The sequence below is a fragment of the Eretmochelys imbricata genome, chromosome 8, assembly GCF_965152235.1.
Source record: "Eretmochelys imbricata isolate rEreImb1 chromosome 8, rEreImb1.hap1, whole genome shotgun sequence".
Classification (NCBI taxonomy): domain Eukaryota; kingdom Metazoa; phylum Chordata; order Testudines; family Cheloniidae; genus Eretmochelys; species Eretmochelys imbricata.
Window position 1 is genome coordinate 76,057,550 of NC_135579.1, and position 27,817 is coordinate 76,085,366.

Below are 27,817 nucleotides of genomic sequence, written 5' to 3' on the forward strand. Positions count from 1 at the left end.
TTAAATGTTATGTGATAGTTTGTATATCACCAGATATGAAGGAGTGCATATTCAAGTAAATGCATTTGGTATGCTTATCTGAATCTGAGATCACACATCCAGAAGTGGGCTGGATATATTCTGATTGTTGGATGGAGGTGTAAATTGCACTTCTCCACGCTAGCAAGGCCCACTGCACTTCAGTGAGAATTAACACCTATTGAGGATAAACATTATTTCTACCTTGGACCTTGGGAGGAATCCAGAGGTCAGGAACAGTTTGAATTTTGGTCATGGTTTGACCAGGGCCAGCTTTATTTTGTGCTTGGTGTCTAATCTCACAAGCTCTGCACATTTCCTGGCTGCCATGCCAAAACCCCTGCACTGACTGTATTACCCACTTTGTGGGCTGTGATCACCCCCAGTATATCTCCAATAGAAGGAATAGTATGAACACTTTGCGTCTCTATAGCCTCCTCTCTGGCAGACATTTTGCCTCCAGAAAGCCAGAATATGTCTTAAGGACTCAAGTTACAACCACTATACTACAAGATTTCAGAGTCACTCGGTGTTAACAGATCAGTTGTCCCAGTTGAATGACTTGAACAATTATCCATTTTCCTTCTTTCTGCGGCTGTGTTGCTTCTAGAGCACTTTCAACCCTTGCTGACTCAAGGAGCCAGATACAAGGACTTGGATTCTGCTCTCTGACTTGAGTAGTGCCACACCAGACCATCCGGAAAACTTAATTTTAGCACTTCATTATAGTGGTATATTGTTTCCAAACCAGTAATCCTAATTGGTTCAAAACTCTACCCATGTGAATTTATAAAAACAAATGAAAAACACGTAGAGAAGGTCTGAATGATCTTTAGGAACACTCCTTTGTGTCAGATGATGCATTTTAGTAAGTATACTCAAAACACTCGATCCATGTAAATATCAGGAAGAACCATTGGCACGCCGTTTTTTTCTTTCCTTTTAAAAAGAGAGCTTTGTTAAGGGCTTAAAGGAGTCTTCCTCCATTACTCTTTTATTAAATGTTGTAGAATGCTCTGTGTGTGTTTAATTAAATTCAACATGAGTAGCCAAGGGAGAAGAGGGCCAGACCATGTGCTAAACAAAGTCACATCTGCATTTACTGGAATTCTGTAAATTGTGGGTTTCTGAACAAAGCAAGCCCATAAACAGTGGAGATGGTATGATCCATCGTGCTATGCCATGAGTATGGGAGCGCACACTCAACAATCTGCTTTGTAAGTACAAGCAGAAAAGGGGGAAAAGCACTGTGAAGCCTTACATAAGGAGCAGTAAATTAGAGAAATCTGGTTCTCTGCCTTTAGAGCAGTCAGAATTGCTCTAAAAGGCAGAGAACCAGAACTGCTAAACTGTTCCTTCAAAAGCACCAGTTAAAACTTATAATCAGTTATATATCCAACAGTTATATATATTGTTATATATCCAACAATATGAATACCAGAATTGCTAGCATCCAAAAAATCCACTTAAAGTCAAATGATTTTGTTCTTGCTTTACACCATTTGAATGTTTTGCTGGGTGACTGGCTGGCTTCTGCTAACATTGTTGGTGACTGGTGGAGCAGGCTGTCTCCCTCCAGGCTGACTGTTGGCAAGTTAATACCAATTTCTCATCATCTCTGTTTCTTTCTATGCCCTTTCATTTTTTAAAAGGTCTTAAACTTTCAGTCTTGTTCCAAACCAGTGCTTGAACATGGTATGGCAATTAGCTTCATTGAAACAACCCCCCTCAAACAATATGAGTTCTTACGTGCTCGGCTATAATAATATGAAGTAATGACTCTTGTTTGCATAAGTTTAACATTCTTTTTCCCTGTTGTCTCAAATTTTACTTTGATTGAGATGGTACGTTGGCCAGAGAGAGAAAATATAAAACCCAAAAAATCAACCCCAAAATTGTGCATCTTTTCTTCCTCTCTTCTCTCCTGTATTTTTTCGTTTTTCCTATCTTATCTTTTTAATTTCATTCTCTGAGTAATGAGTTCTTGCCTGCTGTGATTCTTCCTTCTTCCCCAGTTCTCCTGTATGCTTTTTTCTTTAGGAAAAAATAGCTTCCAGCCTAGAACAGCGTCTCTTGGTCATTCTTTCTCTTCTCTCACCCATCATCTTTACTTTTCTGTCTTCATCGATGGTCTTCAGGCTTATGCTTTCTGGCTGCATATGGCCCCTCTTCTGCATGGCCACTGGACCAGTCCACTAGCCTGACTGTGGTCCTGTCTGATCCCAGAACCAAAGAGCCAGCAGACTAAATTTACTGTTTCTGCCCTTCCTTTCTTGAAAAGCTGTTCTTTGGCTCTACCATCTTGTCTCCCAGTCATATAGGGGTTCTGTGTGTGAGAGAGACCGTTTCTGTATGTAAAATTATGCATTTTAGTAAGTACATTCAAAATAAACAGTTGATATAAATATTAGGTTGTAGTCTTTTTTCTTCAAGGCTTCACTCTTGGGTGACAACAGAGGCACAAGCGAAAACTTGGTGCAGAATTTTAAGTGCCTTTCCTGTTGCTAAATGGTGGATCCATATTTCCTGTGAAAAGATTGTGCATGTGTCTGTTTAAAAAAAAAACAAAACAGTGTGCTGGGTTTATATAGGATTAAAACTGTGCTGACAGGCTTGTTTTCTCTCTTTGATATTGTATAAACAGGATGAATAAAATTAGCTCACCTTTAAATTGGCTCAGTTTTGGGGGCCACCTACTTTCCAGTGTCCCTTTTAATCAGGGTTTCAGAAAATAACAAACAAACCCTATGGCCTTATTAAAAATGTCTAATGTTAATGTCACTTTAAGATGCATGGTTTTATCTCATTTAAGTTTGTACTTGTAGCTTTTGCATGAAAATTTATATTAGCTGTGGGAAAGCATTTTATGCTCTTTATGAATTTGGTTAAATCCTGTTGTTCTGACTTCCAGCTCCAGTGTTTTTTTGAGTATGTTGCAAATGCCTGTAAAATAGAGGGGTTATAACAGAAATTGACAAGCCTCTAACTATAATGGTGCTAGCAGGCAACAGTACAATATATTTAGCTCTGTAGTGAGCTAGCCAGGAAGGAGAGCAATATTATAATTCGGTGTGTGACAGTATTACATGGCAAAGGTTGTCATTATGAAATAAGTACTCAAGAAATATTAACCTACTTGTAATAAATACAATTAATAATGTACATAAAAGAATGGAATTAAGTTCATTTTCTATCAAAAAGAATTATTAATGAACAGAAAGTGGACAGCATAGATTTGATGACAGGAAGGTTGCATCTAATCTGAATTACTGAGTGACCTAGGAAGCTTGCTCAGAGGGATTACAGAATAATTATGTTAATATGCAATTATCACCTCATTTCTTCTGTACTAACCTCAAGATGTAGTGTAGTAAGGGTGTTATAGCAAGTGCTGATAGTTTGCAAAAATACTGATGTTTGAGATTTCTGAGACAATAAGATTAGCTTGAGGCATTTAAGTGATGATCTGTCATCTTGAAGACAGATCTGACCTTTGCACTTTTTTTTTTTTAAAGGCTTATAGTATCTAGCTACAGGCAGTTATAGCTGCAGAACTCATTAGGATTTTTCAGAAAATGAGATGTTTTATGTTAAATATTGCAAACAAGATATTTAAGAAGAGTTAGTGGTTTTATTATTTTTTTAAATGTCCATTTATAAATAAAGTAGGGGGGGACAAATTGTTTTGGTTAGCTAAGCAATGGGACATATTCTACTCTTGGCTACACTGGTGTAAATCTTGAGTAACTCAATACAATAAATAGTTGTGGTGGTGTAAATCTGGAGTAACATTGCTACTAGCAGTGGAGTTATTCCAGACTTCTACTGATGTAACTGTACAGTTGGATGATAGCACTACTGTAGTAATTTATCAATATTTATTAGCCAGATATTGTAGGTATATATTGTGTAAGCTCTTTGAGGCAGGGACTGTGTCATTCTGTGTTTGTAAAATACTACCATATTTTAGGCATTGCTGCAATCTAAATGACTTGTTATACAAGATTTTAGCCAGAAGTTGTACCTTTTTTAAAAAAAAAAATTGAAATTAGCTCAGCTCTCTATCTTAGAAAAAGAGAGACAATGCTTAACATGAGGGAGAGGGGGCGAAATACTGTATACATTCAGCATTTGCAAAGGAATAGGTGACTTAAATCCTGACACATTAAAGTGGCTAGTACTGTGCAAGTACAGTAAGTATATTTACAGGTTACTACTGTGCCTTTGGATCAGTTTGTATTGTTTATATGCTTTCGTGGTACAGTGTACAGGATGAAGTTTTTAAAGGTGTGTGCTATGAATGCATGTTAAGAATAATACACAATCTTGGCTAAATCATAATTGCTCTATTGATGCATCTAATTTTGAAAGTGCCTTGGATCAGATTACACTTCAGTAGGTCACTGTTCTTCTTGAGGTTCAAACATAAACATCCTCTTAAAAATAAGGACATTCAAAGCCCGGTATAAAACACTCTTAAAACCATCTAGCCCTGCGTATTGTTTTATTGCATCCGTTTCAGGATATCAGAGTGGGTGATTGTATGTTGTAGTATTCAAGTACAGTCCAATAGGTTTAAGTATTGAATTTCAGCCTCAAATCTCCGCCTGCCAATACACTCACAAAAAGACATTTAAAATCATTGCAAACATAGTTACTTCATCCTTTGGTGCCAGCTAATTGGCACCAACACTTTGTTCATAGGTGGGAGAATGCTACAACTAGCTTAAAATGATCTGATACATTTTAGTGTTGGAGTAGTATGCATTGGGGGCCTGATCCAAAGCCTGCTGAAGTCTGTGGAAGGACTCTGATCAATTTTGATCGAGCCCTCTCTGACTCATTATCAATCTTCATAAACCTATAACACCTGAAGTAATTTATGAAAAATAAAAATATCTGATATAATTAAACTGTTGTTCATCATGGCATTAAAGTAAATTTCTAGCTGGAGGTGGTTGGATTGTAATATTTCCATGTTCCATAATTTTAATAAAATTAAATACTCCCTATAGATTACTAAAGTCTTTATGCATTTACAATTTCACGTGTGCAACAGTATGGTTTTGTGTCTTCATCTGAACTTGTGGAAAGTTTTCATGAAGCCATTTTTGATAATGAGGATTGCAATCTCCAAGCAGACATGATATTCTCAGTTTGCCACCCTGCTGTTCTGGGGGTACCAATGAAGTTGCTTTAAATGGGAAGCGTCTGTTCTTTCTCTGAGCCCCTAACACCAGAACAGATGGGTGGAACATGGAACATGGAAGGTTTTACTTCAAGAGGTGGTAACAGTGAAGCCACTCATTAACACTGAATTTACCACTTCGTTAGCAACATTGCTTCCTGTTGAGAAAAACTAATATAGGCTCTCAAATTGACTGAGCATACGTTTGTCTACCTCTGTGAATATAATAAGATGAGAAAAATACAAATCTTTTCAGCATAAATAACTTTAAAAGATGAAATCTCTAAACTCTATTTCAGAATGGTTGAATAACCTGATATGATTGAGAGTTCAATATTTTACACTTACTCCATGAGAAAATGGACAGGGAAACTGTGGTGCAGCCTTAGAGTTTGCTTCTCTTTTAACTGACATTTGCACTACTGCTTTGTAGTACATGTTTGTGCTACCCATTTTTAACTTGTGTATGTGATGTAAAGACTCCTGCTGGGTGCTGCATTATCGCCATTTTAGGGTGATAACATTGAATGTGATCTTATTATAAGTCTTTTAATTACTGTGGAAATTTGCTAATCTCAACATATAATAGAATTTTGAAAATTGGAGAAATGGAAGGATTAAAAATTGATGTTTTGTCTCGTTAAGTTTACTTAAGGATATGGCATAAATCCATTTAAACTAGATTTCTTACCTGTTTAAATGATGTCATTAAAGTATACTTTATGTATTTGTGACTGCACACTGCTATGAGTAATGCTATATTACTTATTGAATTGTTCTGAATATTGATACAGTGAAGAAAAGCTTTTGCTACATATTGCTTGTTATGGAAAGCATTATACAACCGTACTTGTATTATCCTTTCTTCTTCACGCTCTTCAGCCCAGTTTAGTTTTTATAAGGTGGTACAGAATAACTACGTGAGGAAAATAAGATCGTAAAAAAGCGTTGTTGGGGGGAGAGGGAGAAAATTAAGTGTAGCTTGGTAAATCTGTGCTTTTCCTTCTCGGTAAATTGGCTCCAATATAAGTAGCATAGCAGCTGCTTTTCCATGAGGCCTGGCATTTGCTGGCTTTGTGTCAGAAGGAGGAGATTGTCTTTAGAGTGAACTATAAAGGATTAAAAAAAAAAAAAAAGACAGCATGGGTCCATTTTACTACTTTTTGATTTGTTAATAAGATGAAAGTGCGCTTTCTTTAACTTACTGCTTGATTTTTATTTTTAATTTTAATTTTAGGAAAAAGGGATGTCAAGTGTGGTCTTCCCTGGTTTTGTTGAAGGACCACTGGGAGGAGCCAGGGATGTTTGTTGTGACGCTTTAATTGAAGGAGACTAGGTGATGACTTTAACAGAGGCTTTCTTTATTCAAAATGTTAATTAGTAATTGAAGTTAAATATGTGTTAACAACAAACAGATAACAAAGATCAAAATTTTCAAAAGTGCTTAGTGATTTGGGCTACCTCAAGTTTTGGGTGCCTAGTTTGATACACCTTTAAAATTCTCTCTCCCTTTCAGTTGCTTAACTTTCACTGTTTGTACCCTTGAGATGTCATATTACACTTGCTCTCCAGTTGGCAGAGTGTTCCATTCTAAATGGGGCTGGAAATTCTAATGTTAAACCAAGCAGAAGAAAAAATATTTTTGGAGTTGAGGAGGGAGGGTGCGGAGGAAGGAGGGAAAAATTTTTCAGGCCAACTTTACATAGCATAAGGAAGTAGTGAAAGACCGACACCCAACTTCTCCTCTCTCTTGCAAGACACATTTAAATTCATTAATTGATTCAAATAACCCAAGTCTGTCTATATACTCAGTGTGCTTTGCCATGTTTACATCAATGCTCATAGACTAGAAATTAGGTTTTTGTTTTCTTCTTTCTGGTACTGGGATGTTCCTTGACCACCAGAACAAAGGTTTTAATAAGTTGTTCCATAGTAAGTGTTGGGTCTGTTGTGGCAAATACCTTGAAGTGGGTGATGCTTTCAGATACAGAACAAGCTCTCTTGATTAACTCTGCAGATGCTAAAGGAAGCGTTTGACTTTTCTGATGATGCACGTTCATTTAAATGATTCTAACATAGTGATCTTGGAAGTCTTTATTCTTTTCCAACTGTAGTTTTATGTCTGTAACCATTAATGTGTAGATTACAATGTTTATAGTAAACAGCTAAAGATGAACTCTCCGTTGGCTTTGTAATCCACATTAATGTACTTATAAATTGTATTTTCAGTATTTTTTGTTAATAATTCTTTCTTGCCCTTTTTACCTGCATGTTCATTTTTTAATTGGGAGATTAAATGTTGTATAAATAGATGACTGGCGGACAATTTGGCAAAGAGGGAGATCCTTTTTTCTGTTTTTTAAAAATAAATACTAGCAAATATCCTCACTGAGCACTGTTGCTCTTACTTTGTTTTAAAGTTGGTGTTGATTTAATTAAGATCTAACCATTGAAAACTACACACTGAATATAATAGAAAATTTCTGTAAATTGACAAGTGCAAAGCCAATGAAATTTGTAAGGTGTGCAAACCCAAGAGATATGGAACAAGGTATTTAGGCCCTGATTCTGCAACCACTTTACTACTGTGAGTAGTTCTAGTGGAAACAGTGGAACTACTCCCCATAGTAAAGTTAAGAATGTGTGTTTGCAGGATTGGGGGCCTTAAAAGTTCTGCTGGTGTTAAGCTGCACAAGCCAGTTAGTTCCAGTTTCCACCATATTTTCCCTTTTAAACAAATACAAACTGTAGGATATTAGAAGGGGGAAATGGTGTTAAGGATGCAAGATCAGGTTGTAAGCACTTTTGGAAATTCCACAAATTAAGGTTACTGTCTGCCCATTGCAAATACATAGGAAATACTGTTTCTTTTCCTTGGAAAATGTTAATGTATATCAAAAAGTATACTGGCTGTGTAATGTGGCTAAGTTAATATTGTTATCTCAAACTTAACTTTTTGAACTTTCAGTTTGTTTTTAATGCTTTATCTTGCAACCTTAACATTGCACAAATTAGGGGGAGAGGTGCATTGGATTCATTTTATTTTTCAAGTTAATTTAGAAAACAGTCTGCCCTGAATCTCCCAAATGAACTGTTTTTAACACAGTCGAACTGATTTTTCAGCTTTAAACAGCCAATCATAATACAGTACATTGCTGCAGAAATAATATCAATTTAAAGCTGCTTTTATCAGCTGTTTCTCTGAATGTCTAACTACTGTGTTTCTTTTTATTTTTAGTATAAATGTGCTTAATAGACAGACCAGCAATATGGATGATTCAAAGATAAATACTGAGATTACTGGTGCTAGAGAAGGACTTCTAGATGACAGCAATTTCATCTCTGACGGGAAAAGTGGCATTCCTAAACCACAAGAGTGTGAAACATCTTTTCAGAAAAACAATATATTGACTCTGCCGGAAGAGCTGTCAAGGGACAGATCCGAAAAAGCCTTAAGTGGAGGCCAGAAGTCTCTATTTATACATACTGGTGCTCCTACTGTTTCTACTGAAAACTTTAGCTTGCCTAAAGGAACTGCTGTTAATGGACCAGTTTCACACTCCACCTTAACTAAAACTTCCATTATGAATAAAAGTAGTGTTTCATTAACCACTGGACAACCTGTGGGTCATACAGATTCCTGCTCAACTTTGCCAGTGGTGCATGATCTCCAGCTGCCTGCAAAGAGTACAACACAGAAATCAAGTCAACACCAAGTGTTATTTTTGTTACCTGATGTAGCACAGGCTAAGAACCTGACTCATTCCATTAAAAATCTACCTACCTCTGCTTCAGTTGGTTGTGATACACAGAAATCTATAGGAAATAGTGTGAAATCAGATAGCACTTTAATAAGCCAAGTAGAAGTATGTGAGGATAGCAGTTTACTAGTAGACGATGATTGTGTCAATACATTAACAGGAATTTCCTCAGGTACAGGTAGTTTCAGATCAGGAAATGATACAAACTGGGATCCACAAAAAGAGTTCATACAGTTTCTTATGACAAATGAAGAAACAATAGAGAAGTCTCCAGTTCACTGTAAAGTAGGTCTAGAGAAAAAGAGAAAAAGAAAAATGGATGTTAGCAAGATAACACGTTATACAGAGGATTGTTTTAATGATACAGATTATATTCCCAGTAAATCAAAATTACTAAATGTTGACTATTTAGAGCAGAGTGAGGATCTAGAAGTAGTAGAACCACAGACATATGCATTAACAAAAGTGAAGCCTGAATCGACAGATGAGGAGTTAGAAGCTGTTGATGCTATCCAACAATTGATTTATAGTCCCACTAACAAATGTGCAGAAGATTCTTCTCCAGTTCACACTAGCACTTTTCTTTCTAGTACTTTAAAAAACAAATGTGAACAGAATGATTCAGAATCACCATCTACTTTTAGTACGGATGAGCCATCATTTTATCCTTGTACAAAGTGCAATGTGAATTTTAGGGAGAAGAAACACTTGCATAGGCATATGATGTATCATTTGGATGGGAATAGTCACTTCCGTCATCTCAATGTCCCAAGGCCCTATGCATGTAGGGAATGTGGACGGACATTTCGAGATCGTAATTCACTTCTTAAGCACATGATAATACACCAGGAAAGAAGGCAGAAACTGATGGAAGAAATCCGAGAGTTGAAAGAACTTCAGGATGAGGGTAGAAGTGCACGATTACAGTGTCCACAATGTGTATTTGGTACCAATTGTCCCAAAACATTTGTGCAACATGCTAAAACCCATGAAAAGGATAAAAGATATTACTGTTGTGAGGAATGCAATTTCATGGCTGTGACAGAAAATGAACTGGAATGCCATAGAGGGATTGCTCATGGAGCAGTAGTGAAGTGTTCAATTATCAGTAGTGATATGTCCCAGAGAAAAACACAGAAAAAGACTTCAGTGAAAGATCCATATATAGGGTCATCAAAAAAATCAACCACATATATGTGCAAGATGTGTCCATTTACTACATCAGCCAGAAGCATTTTAAAAAAACACATGGAATATTTGCATCCAACATCGTGCATTGATCCGTTTGGTAGCCACCTTAGATTAGAAAAAAGAAAAAGCAGCATAATTGAAGAACCTTTAGATTTTGGAAGCAGAACTAAACAATTGATCAAACAATCATCTACATTTCCAAAGAATTCTGTTCTAAAGCAAGATGTAAAAAGATCGTTTGGCTCAGCTTCGCAATCCAGTAACTTTGCGAAACTTCACAAGAGACCCCACAGGATACAGAAGGCTCGGAAAAGCGTTTCACAGTCAGCTGTAAGTGTGTGCAATCAAAACTCTACAAACAAGACTATTTTGATTAAAAATAGCATTGACCAAAAACCTAAATATTTCCATCAAGCAGCAAAACAAAAAGCTAGTGTCAAAACAAGCAATAATTATTTATATAGGCACAAATATGAAAACTACAGGATGATTAAAAAATCTAGTGATCCTTATCCTTTACATTTTAAAAAGGAAGAGTCCAGCTCTGTTAGTTCTTTACATTTATTTTCATCATCAAGTAGTCCCCATAATAATTGTTTTATCATGGATTCTCATAATCTTGATTCCAAAAGGCCAGAAGGCTATAAAGACCATAGGCGTGTAGCTGTAAAAAAAGTGGTTAAAGAGTCTAAGAGGGAAGGCTCTGTTACAGGAGATGATTTGGATTGCTATCCAGATTTTCTACATAAAATGACTGTTGTTGTTTTACAGAAACTTAACTCTGCTGAAAAAAAAGACAGCTATGAAACGGAGGATGAAAGTTCATGGGATAATGTTGAACTATGTGATTACACTGCACAGTCTATGGAGGATGAATCTTACAGTGATATTAATCAGGATCATGTAAACCTATTCCCTTTATTCAAAGGTAAAATGGAGGATCAAGAAGCTGGTGATAAATCCTCTCTTCATTATGAGCAGAATGATGGTTTTTATTTTGAGTATTATGAAGATGCAGAGAGTAGTAACTTTCTGCATGAATTACATGATCCTCAAAATTTAGAAAATGTAGGAACAGCATTGCCAAAGCATAACTCAGTTTTCCATTGGACTGATTTATCACTTGAGAAGAAGTCCTGCCCATACTGTCCAGCAACATTTGAAACAGGAGTTGGATTGTCTAATCATGTCCGTGGGCATCTTCACAGAGCTGGATTAAGCTATGAAGCCCGCCATGTTGTTTCACCGGAGCAGATAGCGACAAGTGACAAAATGCAGCATTTCAAAAGAACTGGAACAGGAACCCCTGTTAAGCGAGTTAGAAAAGGTACTATTTTTTAATTTGGGTGTGCAGTGGGGGGTAGAGGTCTGTTCATAATGGTCTGTTCATCATAAAAGAGGGTGAATCATGTTTTCTTGCCTTTAAAAAAGGTGGCTTCTTGTACTCATATTTAAAAGTTTATAGCGTTAAGTACAGTTAAGGTGTTCAAAAATGTTTGGAAAATTGATAAATCATTATTTTTTCTTTTTAGCTATTGAGAAATCTGAAACGTCTTCTGAACACACATGCCAACTCTGTGGAGGTTGGTTTGATACGAAAATTGGATTGTCTAATCATGTGCGAGGACACCTGAAAAGGCTTGGCAAAACCAAGTGGGATGCACATAAGTCTCCAATCTGCGTTCTAAATGAGATGATGCAAAATGAAGAAAAATATGAAAAAATCCTAAAAGCATTGAACAGTCGCCGTATTATTCCCAGACCATTTGTCGCTCAGAAACTTGCTTCAAATGATGACTTTTTATCTCAAAATGTTATACCTCTTGAAGCATACCATAATGGCCTAAAGACTGAAGATATTTCAGTGTCTGCATCGGAGGAAGAAGGTCTGAGTTTCCTAAATGAATGTGATGAAACAAAAACAGTACTACATGATGAAAAAAAAAATCAGTCACTTACACTGATAGAACTTCTGAAAAATAAAAGGTTAGGAGAAGAAAGGAATCCTGATATCTCTCCTCAAAAGATCCATAATCAAACTGCAAGAAAGAGGTTTGTTCAGAAATGTGTTCTTCCATTAAATGAAGACAGTCCATTGATGTATCAGCCACAAAGGATGGACTTGACTATGCAGTCAGGTAAGAGGCTGTTTATAGCTGTCTAACTATGCTTCCAAAGAATTTTCATTTATTAGAAAAGGTATTGCAGTGTAGAATATTTTTCCTAGAACATAGTTAATTTAACTCTTGTTTCCTTTGCAAAGTACTGAGGGGAAAGAGAGTGCAATAAACTTCTAGTGTAACTTGCCCAGCATTAATGTTCATCAGCAGTAAATTCTCTTGCACAAAATATCATTCTTTTTTGACATGTGGTTGGGGTGTGATTTAAAAGGAGCCAGAAAATAAGTGCAACTTTTGATAGCAAAATATGCTGCTCCTCAACAAAAATAGTTGAAGTAGCTGGGTGCAACCCGTAGACTGCCCAGAGAGTAATCTAACTTGTGCAGAAGTAGCATTTACCCAAGCTGACAGAACTATTCTCTGTGTTACAAAGGCATACTATTTCCAAACTATGAACTACTATTGAATAATTTCAACATTTTAGGCAAACATGCTTCTTCAGCATAAATGAATGCATGTTTGTTGTATAATTGTGGCTGATGTGGGAACCTGCTGTTCTCCTTTTAGCCCTGTCGATGCTGGGAGAAGAACTGTGCTAGTTACAGCTCTGTTTGAACACGGTGGTTGCCAGCAGGGTTCTAACGCACAATCCCTGACTGTTGCGGGCAAAGATTTTATTTTTTTTCTTTGAGAACTGTGCTAATAAAACAATTCTGTAATTTTTGACTACTTGCTAGATAGTCTCTAGCCCTGTTTTAGAATGATGTTCTTAACGCAACTCTTGCAAAAAAAAAAAAAAAAAAAAAAAAAAAATCTGTTTCCATTGGTCAGGGAAACTACTAGTATTCTTTGATAACACCTTTGTGTAAACAGAATTATAGCTAGTATGTTTCTGCTCCTAGTTTGGACACCGCTTTCTGGTACTGCAATATCCTAGATACTGAAGTACAGGATCATATTCTATTCCCGGAACAGTTTTTGGTTTTGCTGGTTCTCTTGCCAATATTCCAGTGCATTACAGCATACCTGGCAGCGCTCTGTGCTTGGTCACCGGTATGTTTGCCTTGCTAAAAAATAACTTGCCTGTGCAGTAAAATCTGTCTTACGGGACCACACAATTGTCTGACAAAAATCAGTTTCTTAACGAAGGTGACTTTCTAATTTGGCGTAACAAAGGTGGAACAGAATTATATTCAATACATTTGGGTATTTTTGGTGGTCACTTCAAACAGGAAGTTGCCTAATAAGGGAGGTGTCTCTTTGACAGATTTCACTATATTTGGAAAAACATACTGAAGTATAGCTTGCCAAATTGAATACATTTACTTCTGAATGTTAGGTGGTATCTATTTGGCTGTACTGAAAAATCAAGTGAAAATGAACATATACTTGCATAATACTAATAGTTAGAAACAAAGCCCTTAAGCTAGCTGTGGCTAAGATAATAGAATTTGACAAGTTACTCGCTATGACTGTTGAGTTAAAAAGAAAATAAAATCTCTGTAACCATAAGTTATTCCAAATATCTTTAATACAATTTCAATTTAAAAAATTGTCTACCAATCAGGTATTCTTGTTCTGTAATTTTCCTGAAAAGCAGTCTTTCTTCTGTGGGCTGCTGGATAATAGGATTCTATCCTGCATACAGAAGTTGTCCAACATAATAGCTCTAGACATTTTTAAACTAACATATTTTAAGCTTTCTATAATATTAGTTGACATAATTGACCAAGATAATGTATTTTTGACAAAGGGAAGGGAAGCTCTTTGATGTGTATCACAGTAAATTTGAGAAGAAACCAATTATAATGGTTTCTTTGTCTGGTAAGTGAGGAGTTTAGTATTGTTTCGCTATGTTTTCTTTCCTGTGATAAATAAGATGTTAGTTTGTTGATCATTTATTTAGCACAAAGATTTTAGCAAAAAACTTCAAATCATTAACTTTCATTATTGATTGCGCATCCAAAGTAATGAACATAAAATGCACTGAATAAAATGTTTTGTCTAACAGCTGTTCAGTGGTGTGTTTTACCACCTTTTCTCCCAGCCTTCATCAGCAGCCTAATTTAGTAGTGAGCCTTTTACAGTCTTGTGGGTAAAACACTTTAATTACCACTTCGTCAACTAGACTTTTTAATTCTCTTTATTGGGAATGTTGCAGGCTTTGAAACTTCTCAACAGAATTGTGCTATTCAAATCACAGGATTGTATTTTGGGGTTAGGAAATGATCTGCATACTGTGGAGATCTGCAGGAAAGTGATAATAGGTGTTAAATCCAGAGAAGCTTGGGGGTTCAAGGTTTACCCCCCTTTTCTTTTAAAATAACATGGTTTGGCTCTAAACGCTACATGCAAAACTAATAATGGTTAATTTGGATCCTTCTAATATACTGAACGATTGCATCAATGCAGTGAATATATTTTAAACATCTTTATTACAGAAAACTTTTTACAACGCTTTGAGAATTTCATTTTTTGAAGAGAGAACTGGATTATAGTTTTCTTTTGAATGATAGGTATGCCTGTGAAGCTTAGAACGTGTGTGCATTGCAATACGACGTTTACAAGTGCTGTTAGTCTGTCCAACCACTTACGCGCTTATGCACGAAAGAAGAGTGCTGGACTTTTGACTGGGACAGGTATGTTTTGTTACAGATGTAAAAGCAAGTTTGTGTATGATGCATTTTCCTCATCAGACTGCACAAACTTATATGTTAATCCAAATGAATTTTGACGCTTTCTCTGGTAAACAAGTTGAATTAAGAGATTGAACTTCAGCAACTTGTAAACATATAGGTGTTGCTGTTGTCCATTTTTCATGTTTGTTTTTCATTCTTACTCACTCATTTTGGTCCAGCATTTCAGGTATGTAAACAAAGCTGCAAGCTGAGCAACTTTCATTCTTCACCCCAAAATCAAAATAGCTATTTGTTTTTTATGAAAGGGATATGACAGCTTTAAAAAATCATGCCTGTCCAAACACTTTTTACCTACTTACTATTACAAATAACCCATAAGAGTACTACAATTGAAATAGATGAGCGAAAAATAACTAATTTTTCAGTCTCTGCATCTGACAGCACTTTGTGTATAGTCAGTTTCACGGTTTTCTCTGTTCGTGTTGGTGGTTCACAAAGCGAAAATAATTTGGTAGTGGTACTATGGGGTGAATGTTGTACTGTCCTGACACTACTTTTAACTCATTCATATTAAAATGAACTAGATTTCAGGTTGGTGTCCCTTACCATTTTATGTTGTGATCTGGAATAATATCCGAGGGCCTGATTCTGCAGCTGGCTCTCTGCAGGCAACCCCTTGTGGCCACATGAAGTATCACTGAAGTCAATGTGATCTGAATCTGTATGGTCTACAGTAGGAGGCAGAGTGAGGGTTGGGGAGCAGAAGGGGAAGATGATATGGCAATTGGGAGGTGGAGAGCCTGAAATAAACATACTAGGTAACTGGGGAGGGCAACTGTCTGTCACTACATAAAGAAGAAACAAGCACAGGAAAAAGTAAACTTTGGTAAAAGTAGTGTTCCATTTTCTTAGCCACAGATCTTGCTAGTTATATGAAGTACAAGTCATGTGTAAAGCAGGAGTGTCAAACTTTCTGTGAAGAGGGCCAAGATACGTTTTTAATTCTAGTCTGTTGGCAGAGTCTATGAAGGTTGGGTTGTGTGTTACCCTTGATTCACAGTAGATCTCCCACTGATAACAATGGGAGGTTTGAACAAAGACTGCATGATAGAATCTGGCCCTTACATAGTAATTAACTTTGTTGTTAAGGTTACTATTTGCAGTGTCACTCAGTGGGGAAAAGATGATGCAGAGGGCTTTGTTACCATCACTGCTGTTTTTGAGGTTTTGGACTCTTTGCTAGTGCTTTTATTCAATTTATGCACACAGTTATGATAATTGTGCAAGATAGGTGCACAATTGCATATGTAAGTTATTGGAAATTATTACTTTTAAAATACTTTCATTAGACTTAAAAGTTAACAGAGGAAGCACTGTGACCTAGTGTGTAGAGCACTGGTCTGTGGCTCAGGAGACCTAAATTTGGTAACACATTGAGCAGGTCATTCTGTAAAACGGAGTTTTCCAACTGTAAAATGGAGATGATGCTAACTTAATAAAGTCCTTTGAGATTACTTATGAAAAAAGCTAGGTGGTATTATTCTTATTATTTATAATATAACACATCTCTGAGATTGAGGGCAGATCATGTTTTTTAGAGCTGTTTCAGGCTGTCTGCAAATTTACATTGATAATTCTGTGAGTATTTCTTCATTTACATTTGCCCATTTGGAAGTTTTTCTTCTCATCTGGAAGAGCTAGAAACTTAATTTTTAACTTCAGAATTTGAATCTGGTCACAGAGAGCAGATAAATACATTAAACCAGCTAGAGGAAGTCCATGGGTTGGGTGTATCAAAAATAATGTATAGGAGGACTAAATTATGTTAGAATACGTAATCAGTATTTAGTATTTCTTTCATCCCTAGTAACTAATACTAGAATGCTGCTAGTTTTCACTAGTGACTGGGAGACCCTTTGCAAATTAGTGAGTTTTGTCAATTGGCAAGTGAATAAACAAAGCAAGGATAATGGATCACAAAATGTACTTTAAAAATTGTGGTTTTAATTATTTGATAATTCATAGTGTACCAGTAAATCTACTACGCTGTAATACATTGTGTAGCATGTGGGCTTAGTGATATAATACCACACTACAAGCACGGTGCTCTTACTATTTTTCTGAGAAGTGAGAAGGTATGGCTCTGTGTGAGTGCAGGTCTTACTGAACATCTCCCATATTAGGAAGATCCAAGTTCTTCTTGTCTTGTTAGATGAAGATGACTATGTTTTAGAGAAATTATTATATGGGGTCTTCAGCCCTGAAATTTATTGATCTCAGCTTCTAAACTGTGTAGAGGCATTGAGTAACTAGTAATTTTTCCTATTTTAAAAAAGCCCTGAACTTACTCTTTTACTTCCTTACATCTTTGTAAAGAAATATTAGAGAAATTCTTTATTAGTTCAGTACTTGTCCCAGCTCCTTGCTCTAATTACATAATTGTATGCATACATGATTGCTGTAATTCTTATGTGATGTGGCAATTATTATGGGAACTGTTTATACTTTGCTATTCAATAAAATAAATAGAATCATCTATGCAAGTCAGTGAAGCAGAAATGAAAGCTTTCCCAGGGCTGCGTTAGCTTAAGTATCCTCCTTTTAGGCAATTAATGTTTTTCCCACTACTTTGACTATGCGTGTTTTCAGTATTAACTATTACAACATTACTTTTCTAGTAGATTCAATGCTGTTTCACAACCAGTAACTTACGGGGTATGTAACCAAATTTTGCATGCTGAGAAAATACAGGAGCCGCCATGTGTTATGATTTAACAAGAAAAAAAATGAAATGTAGCTGCCAATATTTGAAAAATAGTTCAAGGAACAAATCTTCAAGCAAGGCCAAGATTTGCTAGGCCATTGGCTATGATAAGTGTAGTGTGTAATTGCAACCTTAATTTATGCAATATGGGTCCGCTGTTCACTGTAATTATATGCATAAATGACCATTTGCGTGCACAGTTAACCAATTTGCTTGTGAAATTCCACATCTAATTTTGGAAGTCTGGTTCCAGAAGTTAGTGCAAGTTTTCAGGCTGTACAACACAGATTTGCATGATTGTTTTACTCCCCCATGCCCAACAGACACCATGCTTCTACCTATTTTGGTGAAAGGGTTGGTGGACTGCTGTACACTTCTGGTGTTTTGCAGAGCAGATGAGAGATTTTCTCTTTCACTGTGTCACTTTAAGGACAGACCTCTCCACCATCTTCAAAATACATCTTTCCCCACTTGGTTTTTCCCTATTAAGGTCTTGTATTCCAGAGTCCCTAATTTCTCTCTCCTTGACCTCCCCAACTTTCTCTTTGTCCCCTAAGATTCTTTGATCTCTCTTGCACCCTGGCATTTCCCCCCCCTTTTTTTTGTCTTTGCCATCCTACCTTTCCTTTTGCGCCCCTGTAAATAACATGCTTTCTCTGCTACTGGCACCCTGCTGTGCTGCTGCAGTGAGACATATCACAAGGGAAGTGGCCTTGGAGCTAAGAGGAGGAGCAAGAAATACAGCCTGGAAGTCTTTATTCTGCAGTCTTACATCCCTAATTGATCAAGCAGTACTTAAGAAAATGTATTAATATCTTCAGGAATACACAATAAAGTGCCCTGACATAAAAATTACTGTAGATAAAAATATTCTGATGTATAGTTAAACCCTACAAATTTGCACAAATGACTGGAAGAGACATTGCAAATGATTGAATGTGGCCAATTAGCAAGTAAGCAAACAAACAAAATTAAAGGACAACATATATCACTTAATTGTAGTATTGCCTGAGTTTAGTATACTAGTAAATGTTCTGTAGCAAAAATAATGAAGTCCTAGTAAGAACACGTGCTTCAGCACTTGAAGTAGAGACTGCTCCCATTTTGGGGACTGTGGATTAACAGAAAGAACAAATTTAAGTCATTGTGTAGTTGCACACTTATTTCACAGCTTGGGAATTTCACTGGATCTAAAGATGTGCAACAAAGAACCACTAGTTACAATTTCCAACATAATCCATGCTGCTGCCCACTCATATTGGGCATACATTTTAATCTGCCACCACCATGCTGACACTGTGCTGTGAAATTGTGTATATGCAGCCTGTTTACCTAATGTGTGTATGCTTTTTTAAATACTGCGTTCTCAACAGAACTTGAGCTCCTCCAAGTGATCTTTCCAAAGATTTTCAATTATCTTCTATTCTAAATTGGTTGTTCCTCTACTCTGCCATGCTGAATCAGAGATTTTGATGAGCAGTGAATCCAGTCAGTCACACACAGCTTTCAGAAGCAGCAACTAAGCAGACAGCGGGTAGTCAAGGTTGAAGGGAAAAGTCTTCTATCAGAGAGACTTTTGTACTGAATATAGTGCTCATGAAAGGTGGTAGTTGACAGCTGTGGAGACTGTACCCGCTATCCACAACATGGGCATAGGTAGTGGCAGTCTGAGCTTCCCTACACTTTGACAATGTGCCTCACCCTAATCTTAAGGAATTTCCATGAGGCTGGATGGGGTTCAATTTTCTTGATCTCTTTGCTGAGTGTTAGTGAGCCTGCTGTTTGTGGGAGTTTTACTTCGTCATTTGGAAACTGTCCACTAGGAACTGGATTGAAACCACCAGACAGATGTTGTTAAATAACCGGTTTTGGTTATAATATGGGCTGGGTTGGAACAGGTGACCTAGGGGTGAGACTGTGTTGTTCTTAAGATGGTGCTGCTTGTTTTAGTATCCTGTCAGTACAGTATGTGAGCATCAGAAGTGTTTGTGCACACATAGGTTTAATTTAAGTGAGCTTACTACTCCTGAGTTTTAGCAATTTGATGACAGTTTTGCAGTTACTCATATACCAGTCTGTTTGGAGAATGAATCATCTGAATGTTGATCCGAAGCATCAGTCAAATTTTACCAAAAGTTTTGGTCTTACCTTCTCTCCTACAGTGACCCAAAAGCACATTCATGCTCGTTTGTGCCTTTAAAAGTAAATAAATGTACTCAGAAAGTCAAAAACCACAAGAAAAGGGGACAAACATGTTGTATGGAATGCTACTTCAACTCACAGCCAGTTTTAACATTTGAATCTCTTGAAAATTTGTTTTTTAAGTTTATTGTTACTATCGCTTCATGTGGACTGATCCTTGTGTTCCAGCCTTAGTCCTGTTACCCTATGTGAGAGGGGCTGCATTCACTGGAAGTCTTGCGCTGAGTTCTTCAGTCCTGTTTTTTACAGTTGTTCTATCTAGAGCCTATGTACTAAACACATCAGAAAAATCCTTGCCCATTCTCTCCTTCCTTTCCTCTACACTCCATAAAATCCCTGTCTGACTATTGCAAAGTCACCTCTCTTGGTGCATTATGCCAGACTCCATTTTCTTGTGTTAGCTCCTAGTTGTGTGTGGGATGATCAGGGAGGTTTTTTTCTCAGAAGATTGCACATCAGTGTCCTAGAATTGCTAGCCTTCAGGAACCCTTTGTTAGAAAAGCTAGGATTGGGACACAAGTGGTTGTATAGCCTCCCTGAAACACTGGAGTATTTGCCTGAATGAGAAGAGTCCAATTTTTTAATGGGGATGAGGGGAATCTAGCCTTGAAGTCTGTCTGAATACAGAGAAAAACTGATCTAAGAGACTCTGAGCCACAAAGCATTTATTTCACAAGAATGACATCCTTCTGGTTTTTGGAGCCAGCTATACATACAGGGCTACCATTTTGTAGACCTTTTTCACATTCTTAAATGTCATTGATTTTGTAACTACTAACTGATCTCAGAAGGACCTCAGGTGGATGCCTTGGCAATCTAATGGAGCTGTGGTCTCTGTTTCCTCCAATTTTCCTCAATGGGGTGTTCTGCAAAATCCACAGAAGCAAAGCCATTGTTGTAGAATCATTTCCACCTGGCCAGATGGATCTGCTTTTATGCTAATAGTTCTCCACAGGCACACTGGTATCCAGGCTCAGGTACCCTGTCTCCTCTCTCAGAGAGAAGGATGGCCATAAATTTCAGTACCTTCCAGGCAAAATGCAAACCCCACTTTTTTGACCAAGATGCCCATCAATAATACGAGATTTAAAAGGGCAAAAAATACAAAATGAATTATGCCCAGTTCCTCCTGACTGGGAGGAGAGATTGTATCTCTTGTGGAAGGTGCTCAGATGCTGCATGTATGATGGTTACATAAAGATAGATGAGGATGAAAAGGATCTTTGGTACCTATGAGAAGACACACAGTGATGAAAATTCGTGCCTTGTACTGAGAGCACCTTTCACTTGAGGATCTCAGAGCTCCTTAGAGGAGCAGTGAGGATGAACATCCCAGCTAGTTTTTTAAATTTGTGAATGGGATTATATAATGGGGTTGCCTGCAATAGCCATGGGCTGTACTTAATGACCCAGGAGGTCCCTTACAGTTTCATGTCCTATGATCCTCCCCAAAGATAAGGTGCCAGTGGTGTGGGAAAGGCCAAGCCACCAATTTAATGGTTTCTACTCCTGTGTAATCCATACTTTCCTAAAGCTTGGAAAATATGGTCTTCTCCCCATTATAGAAAATGGAACATGCTCCTTGTATGTTGGCATAAAGCATTAGGGCCAATTCCTGTTCCCTTGATCACATCCTTCACTTTCTCAAAGAGGATCTTGACAAAATCCTTGCTGTCAGCGCCTGTTGTGTCCAGATCCCTTCACTCGCTGCTGTCAAAGAGAACATCATTGGGCCTCATCTGCTAATAGAAGGCTTCCTTCAACTTTGTGTAAATAAGCCTATCTGGATACCTGTTTTGTACCCATTTGGAGTCTGAATTTAGTTCTCTCCTACCTTCAAGACTCGGAAGTGTCAGTGAGTTTTCTATTGGCTTTTTAGTCATTTTTCTAGATAATATTGTTTCCAGAAAAGGGATCAGCAAGTTGGCAGCTATCTCTTTATCTCTTCTCCCTTACTCTCTTTCCACAACAATAAGACGATGGAGGGAGAGGGAACATGTTGGTGCTCAGTCAGGAGCTAGTTTCTGTGGCAGCCTCTGAACACTATGGCCTTGAGGTTCTATCTGGAAAGAATGAGAGGAACAGAAATCTTTAAATAGTTAGTCTGTTGGACAGAATCGGGGATGGAGACAAGGCCTCTGAAAATAAATTTGGCCCACTGGATTAAAACCTATAGATCAGGTGTTAATCTAAAGGGATCCCCTGCTCCCCAGAATATTGACCCACAGTAGAAGAAAAATACAAAGGGGCAGTATGATGCTCTGTCCTTTCTCTTAATTGGTATAAATGCCTAAGCAGAGGAGGCTTTGAGTGCTGAGAGCAGTTGTCTTTGTGTCGTCATTGTGTTAGAGGAAACAGATCCTTGACTGGTATATCAGAGAATGCAAACATTAGGATTTTACATCTTAATGTTTCTGCACCTCAGAAACACCAGTGTAGAACAGGGATTCTCAAACTTTGTCACAGTGAGCCTGCCTAAGCGCAGAGAGAGGAAAAAATTGAACTTCCCCAGCCCCCCATCGTTTACAGTGACAATACAAACCTGAAAATCCTATACTTTGCAAGAACACGAATAGTAATGTAGAAGAGTATGCTCAATATAGTTAAAATAAGTGTATGAGTATCAAAAGTACTAATTTTATTGCATAAATTATCTTTTGTGCTATCTCACAGTTGTGTTCCAAAAAAAATGCAAACTGTAGCAACTAAAATAAAACTTCCCAAACATTTTAGGAAATCATAACACCATTGACTATGTGACACGCCACAGCTGTCCTGGGCTTACAGGCAGGGAACAGGGCCCCCCATTTAGTGCAGGTGGCCCAACTGGTGCGGGTGGCAGGTCAGAGCATGGCAGTCAGAGGTTCACCAGCACTGAGAGTTCCGCATAGGTCTGGTGCAGTAGGAAGTCCATCAGGGTACTGTAGAATCTCCTTCCTTAGAGGTTTTTAAGCTCAGGCTTGACAAAGCCCTGGCTGGGATGATTTAGTTGGGGATTGGTCCTGCTTTGAGCAGGGGGTTGGACTAGATGACCTCCTGAGGTTCCTTCCAACCCTGATATTCTATGATTCTGTGATTCTAAGCTGGTAGCTGGGACTGAGCTGGGCTGCTGCTGGCTAGGACCAGCTGGTTACTGTCTAGCTGCACTGGTGCAATAGGGGAGGTGGTGTGTCACGCTGAGCAGGAACCATGCAAGATCCTGGCTCCCCACTGCCACAGGGAACCCCATGATGGCTTCTCCCTGTCACAAGCAGCCAAGCTCCAGCACCAGGGATGGAGAGGAAGGCAGTGCCAATAGCCTCTGCAGAGCTAAGAGCCCACTTTGCATAAGGGGTACTGCCATAATAGGGGCACCAGCTGGAAATGAACAGCTGCAGCAGCTGGGGAAAGAGAGCCCTTCTGCTAAGCCCAATTCATCCAGCCCTGCAGCTCAGGGATGAACAGTAGCTCAGTAGCAAATGGAGGGGATATTGTAGGGCAGGGCTGAGATGGGTGGAGGGGAGCCGTGGGTATGCTGCAGGGCTGGGCTAGGTGGAAGGGGATGGAAGGGAGCCCCTGGGATATTGTGGGGGTGCTTCAGCCAAAGAGGAGAGCCCCGGGAGCTGGAGGAGCCCCAGCTGAGCTGGTGAGCCAAGCACAGGGGGAAGATGGCAGGGATGGGAGGCCTTGTGTTACTGGAGAATCAGGAGAATCTGTGTGCTGCTGCAGGCAGAGATAAGTTGGGGGATGGAGCAGGGGAGCTCCTGCAAGCTGCTTCCCCCACAGATCCCTGGCTGGCCCCTGTCCCAGCACTGTCCTCTGGACAGAGCTCTGGCTCCTTCTGCCCTGCCCCCCCGGCAGAACAGAGCTCTGGGTCTGCTCTGGGAGCACTTAACCGCTGGCCAAAAAACCACTGGCACCTGTGCCTCATAGTTTGCGAACCTCTGGTCTAGAGTGACCCTCCCTGGTGCTGCTGATGCCATTTCCATTATTGTTACTTTGATAGTTTTATGTCGTTAATATTTCGTGTTCATGTTTAGGAATAGGTAAAGTTTCCACCTGCCTCCAGACTCTCCCTCGGGTTTAGCTTCATGGTAAGCATAAATCATTACACAATGTAAAGTACAGTTTGAAGTTATTTCCCAACCATGGCTGATGTAGAGTTTTTCCCTGTGAGGCCTCTGTTGCAAACTTCAATTTCCTCTGCCCCTACAGGGCTCAGCCCCTCTCAATCCTAAATCCACATGCTAGTATGCTTCAGCAGTAATTATGCTGTACCTTCATGCATAGTTCAAACACCTGATAAGACATTGATTTTGCAAGTGGCTCTGCATCTCTATGCATTGTCATAAAGTCTGTCAACCTATTACAAGAAGTTCATAATCACTGTTTTCTTATTACTCCTTTTAACCATCCAATAGACAAATGGTAAGAAAGCTTCAGCTAAGAGTCCCAGAGATAGGACAGGACCAAAACTTTTGTTTCTGTTTGGCACTTGTATGATGTGAGCAGATGATGGTGCATTCCTCATTGGTGTAACAGATGTAAACAAGACTTCCTTGCAGATAGAAGTTCTCATTCATGTTTTGGATTTAAATCAAATTAGCTTGAATGCGTCAACATTTTGAAGCTGTAACTGTATTTTTATGACATAATTTGAACTATAGTTATCAACAGATCTTCCAAGACCGAAAAAGTTTTAAGAATGAAAGGGAATTTCAAACTGTCATTGGGTAATTCCAGGTAATTCCACAATAACAGTTACTAGAGCTTGCTGGAACTAAAATGTGTCTAGCTTAATGATCGTCCTATGGTTTTTAGAGGAGAACAAACACTGTAATAACCAAAGATGGGAAAAGACTGTCTTTGCTTCTTTGTGAATCGTTTTTTAGAGTTTGATAGGTAATGGAAAGTTTTGGCATTTTGATTGCAATTTAACATGGCACAGTAAGAGAAAATAAATGGGTTTTTCACCATGGATATAAATGAAGGTTTGTTGAATATTTCTGTTTGGTTTAGGACTAACTGTTAATTGTTCACTTTTATATATGGAAAATGTTCTTCCTTCCTTCTTAGCCTTAGATTGTAAGCAAAAAAAGTCAAGATCAAGATCTGGAAGCAAGAAAAAAATGCTGCCATTACCTCACGGAGCTGATGAAGTTTACATACTCCGGTGCAGGTACCTGCAGGGGGTTTATAATGGGTTAATTGGAATTACAGGGTCTGGGTTTTTTTTTTAAAAAGAGGTTATAAATTGTTGCCTTTATATAAGAATATTCAGAAGTATATATTGTAACTGCATTTGATTTAAAAAGCCAGTATTGAGCAAAACAAATAACTAAGTTTAATATTACAGTAAGCTAAACAAAAAAGAATCTGAAACAGTCTTACAATTTGGAATAGACTTTTTTTTTCCCCCTCCCCTCGCTGAAAATGTGTTTTCCATATTTCATATTTGGGCAATGTTCTTCCCCTGCACAAAACAAACAAAAGCCTATTACTGGAAATGGGCCATTAACTATAGCATTACAATTGTGAAGGTATAATGTATAGTATAAACTTTAATCTTGTGTTTGAAACAATTATCAAGTATTGTTGAATTAAATGAAAACCCTAATGGTTTCATGGTTAAAAAATATATTAAAATGAGCTTTTAGGAGAAAAGTTGACTTTCGGTATAATTCTTAACCCTTAGCAATGTCTGCTGACTTGTACTGTATTTAATGCTAATATATCTTGATGGAATGATTTTAAAATTTGCACAGGTTTTGTGGTCTGGTCTTTCGAGGACCATTGTCTGTCCAGGAAGACTGGATAAAGCACTTGCAGAGACACATCGTCAATGCAAATCTTCCACGGACTGGGGCTGGCATGGTTGAGGTCACATCGCTATTTAAAAAACCTGCTTCAATTACTGAAACTTCGTTTTCTTTACTGATGGCAGAAGCAGCATCATAGAACAAGGAAATGTTTTAAATTGAATTGGATGTAAATTTGAAATACTTTGTCATTTTTTAAGAAATATTGCTACACTAAATTATGTTTATAAATCCTAAAGCCAGAGAAGTAGGGAAAGTGAATTACAGTAACATCAAAACAAATTGAGTACTTAACAGTTACAGTAAGTAGTCTTTATATTTTATATAGGGTGGCAGATGTGTTTTTAAGGTTTACTATGTTTTTGTCAGTTACTGTGTTCACTATCAATACAAGATCATTACATGTAAGCAGCCATTTTTAAATTGTTGCACATGGGTACTTATAGACAGATTTTATTAAAAACAAACCATGCCCTCTGCAGTGTTACCAGAATCAAGGCTCTGTTTATTCAAAACAAAAAACCACACACACACACACACACACACACACACACAAAAAACACTTGCATAGTAAAATGAGATATTATATTTTGTTTGTATGTATGTAGTGTTTTGTATAATTCCAAGAACCGCTAATACAACTTACTCAACTTAGGGCATTAAATATCATGTACTTCATAGTTCAAGAGACTGTTTCATTCAAATAGGGCAATTAGTACTATTCTATCTAGGTGTGTAAGTGTTTTTTTAAATCATATGAGGCTTTTTTGTACTAAAAAGTGGAGGGAAACTTGTTTAAACAAATATTTCTAAGAGAAATATGTACATAGTACTGGAAATTATTTGTGGTAAGGAAGTATTCTTTACTTCAGTTGCATTTCTCACTGACAATAAAGTGGTGCATCCATGCTACCTCCTACTTTGTCAACAAAGATGTTATTTACCCTTTACATTTTTGTATCATAGTAGATTCAAATCTAACTTTCTTTATTGCAAAGCATTTTTTTTGTTAAAGTTTGTTTCCTTATGATGTTTTACTTAAAGTCTGACTTGCTTACAGAACAGTTTGCCTCTCTACTACTTTATTTAACACTGTAGAAATGTACTAAGAACTGCTCACTACACGGTTTAGGACTAGACTTTTCATTTATAATTCTGTTTAAATTTTTTTGATCATTTTAACAAATTTGAACACATTGAAATGTTTCTACATATGAAGAGAATGTTTACAATTTAAATTTTAGAACTTGTTTTGGATGTGATTCTATGTATGAAAACTGTGTAACACTATGCTCATGCTAAGGACCTACGTACGGAATTACTGAAATAAATGTGCTGTGAGGATGGACAATATGGTGCAGGTGTCTTGGTCATGATAAATTGTGTTTGTTCATTTAAATTGTCATCAAAACGTGATTTAATTTTTTAATCAGTAAATCAGATTCCTCTACAAATCGGTTTTGTATGCAAGTAACATTTCATTTTATTCATATAGGGTAACTAAAACTGTAGTTAAATCAAGAATATGCATTGGTATTTTCTTTATATGTAAATAAAGTTAAAAGCAGTTAAAACAAGGAGTATTTTGGTAGAGTATATACATACCTCACTGCCAGTGAAATTGCTTTCCTATGGTATATCTCCTTACCAGAAAAATCTCTAAATAAAAAGGTTTAAACAAAATCTAAATGTCTATAATGTGAAGCATTTCTTATTTGCGTTATGTATGAAATAACAGTTCATGAGAAGTTGATTTGTCTTGCTTGAGATTAGAATCTCCTCATTAGTGATCCAGAGTAGAATACATTTATTCACAACATAATATGATCTGTTCACAGATGCATTACATTTGATTGGTGTAAATGTCAGGGTGATTTTTTTTTATAAAGTTGAAATAATCTCCATACTAGCACTTACTAATATCTTGCAAAAGTAGCTCTCTAGATGTCTAGGCTAATGTCATTAGAGAGGTATTGTAATGTATTCTTAGTGTAACTCCCTGTGGATAACTTGAAGCTTTAACATATCCATTATATTGTTACCTGTCTGAATCAAAAATACACCTCAAAATATTCAAAGGATTTTTGGCTGTGGGAAAAATTTGAAAAATAGGATATCTGAAATATGTCGATGGAT

The 27,817-nt window shown here is 37.4% G+C and overlaps 1 protein-coding gene across 14 annotated transcripts in view; it reads left to right on the forward strand.

Annotated features, from left to right (window-relative positions):
* The window catches only part of ZNF644 (zinc finger protein 644), a 78,495-nt gene extending 51,131 nt beyond the window's left edge, over positions 1-27,364 (forward strand). For 9 of the 14 annotated variants that reach the window (XM_077825454.1, XM_077825457.1, XM_077825458.1 and 6 more), the window contains 5 exons: positions 8,445-11,485; positions 11,691-12,296; positions 14,795-14,917; positions 24,939-25,041; positions 25,628-27,364. In XM_077825454.1, the coding sequence (XP_077681580.1) occupies positions 8,445-11,485; positions 11,691-12,296; positions 14,795-14,917; positions 24,939-25,041; positions 25,628-25,820 (4,066 nt within the window). In that variant the 3' untranslated portion in view covers positions 25,821-27,364. Of the gene's footprint in view, positions 1-6,456; positions 6,543-8,444; positions 11,486-11,690; positions 12,297-14,719; positions 14,918-24,938; positions 25,042-25,627 lie in introns of those variants that run through there. The other 5 variants (XM_077825467.1, XM_077825463.1, XM_077825465.1 and 2 more) reach the window with 5 other exon arrangements.
* The last annotated feature ends 453 nt before the right edge of the window (positions 27,365-27,817 follow it).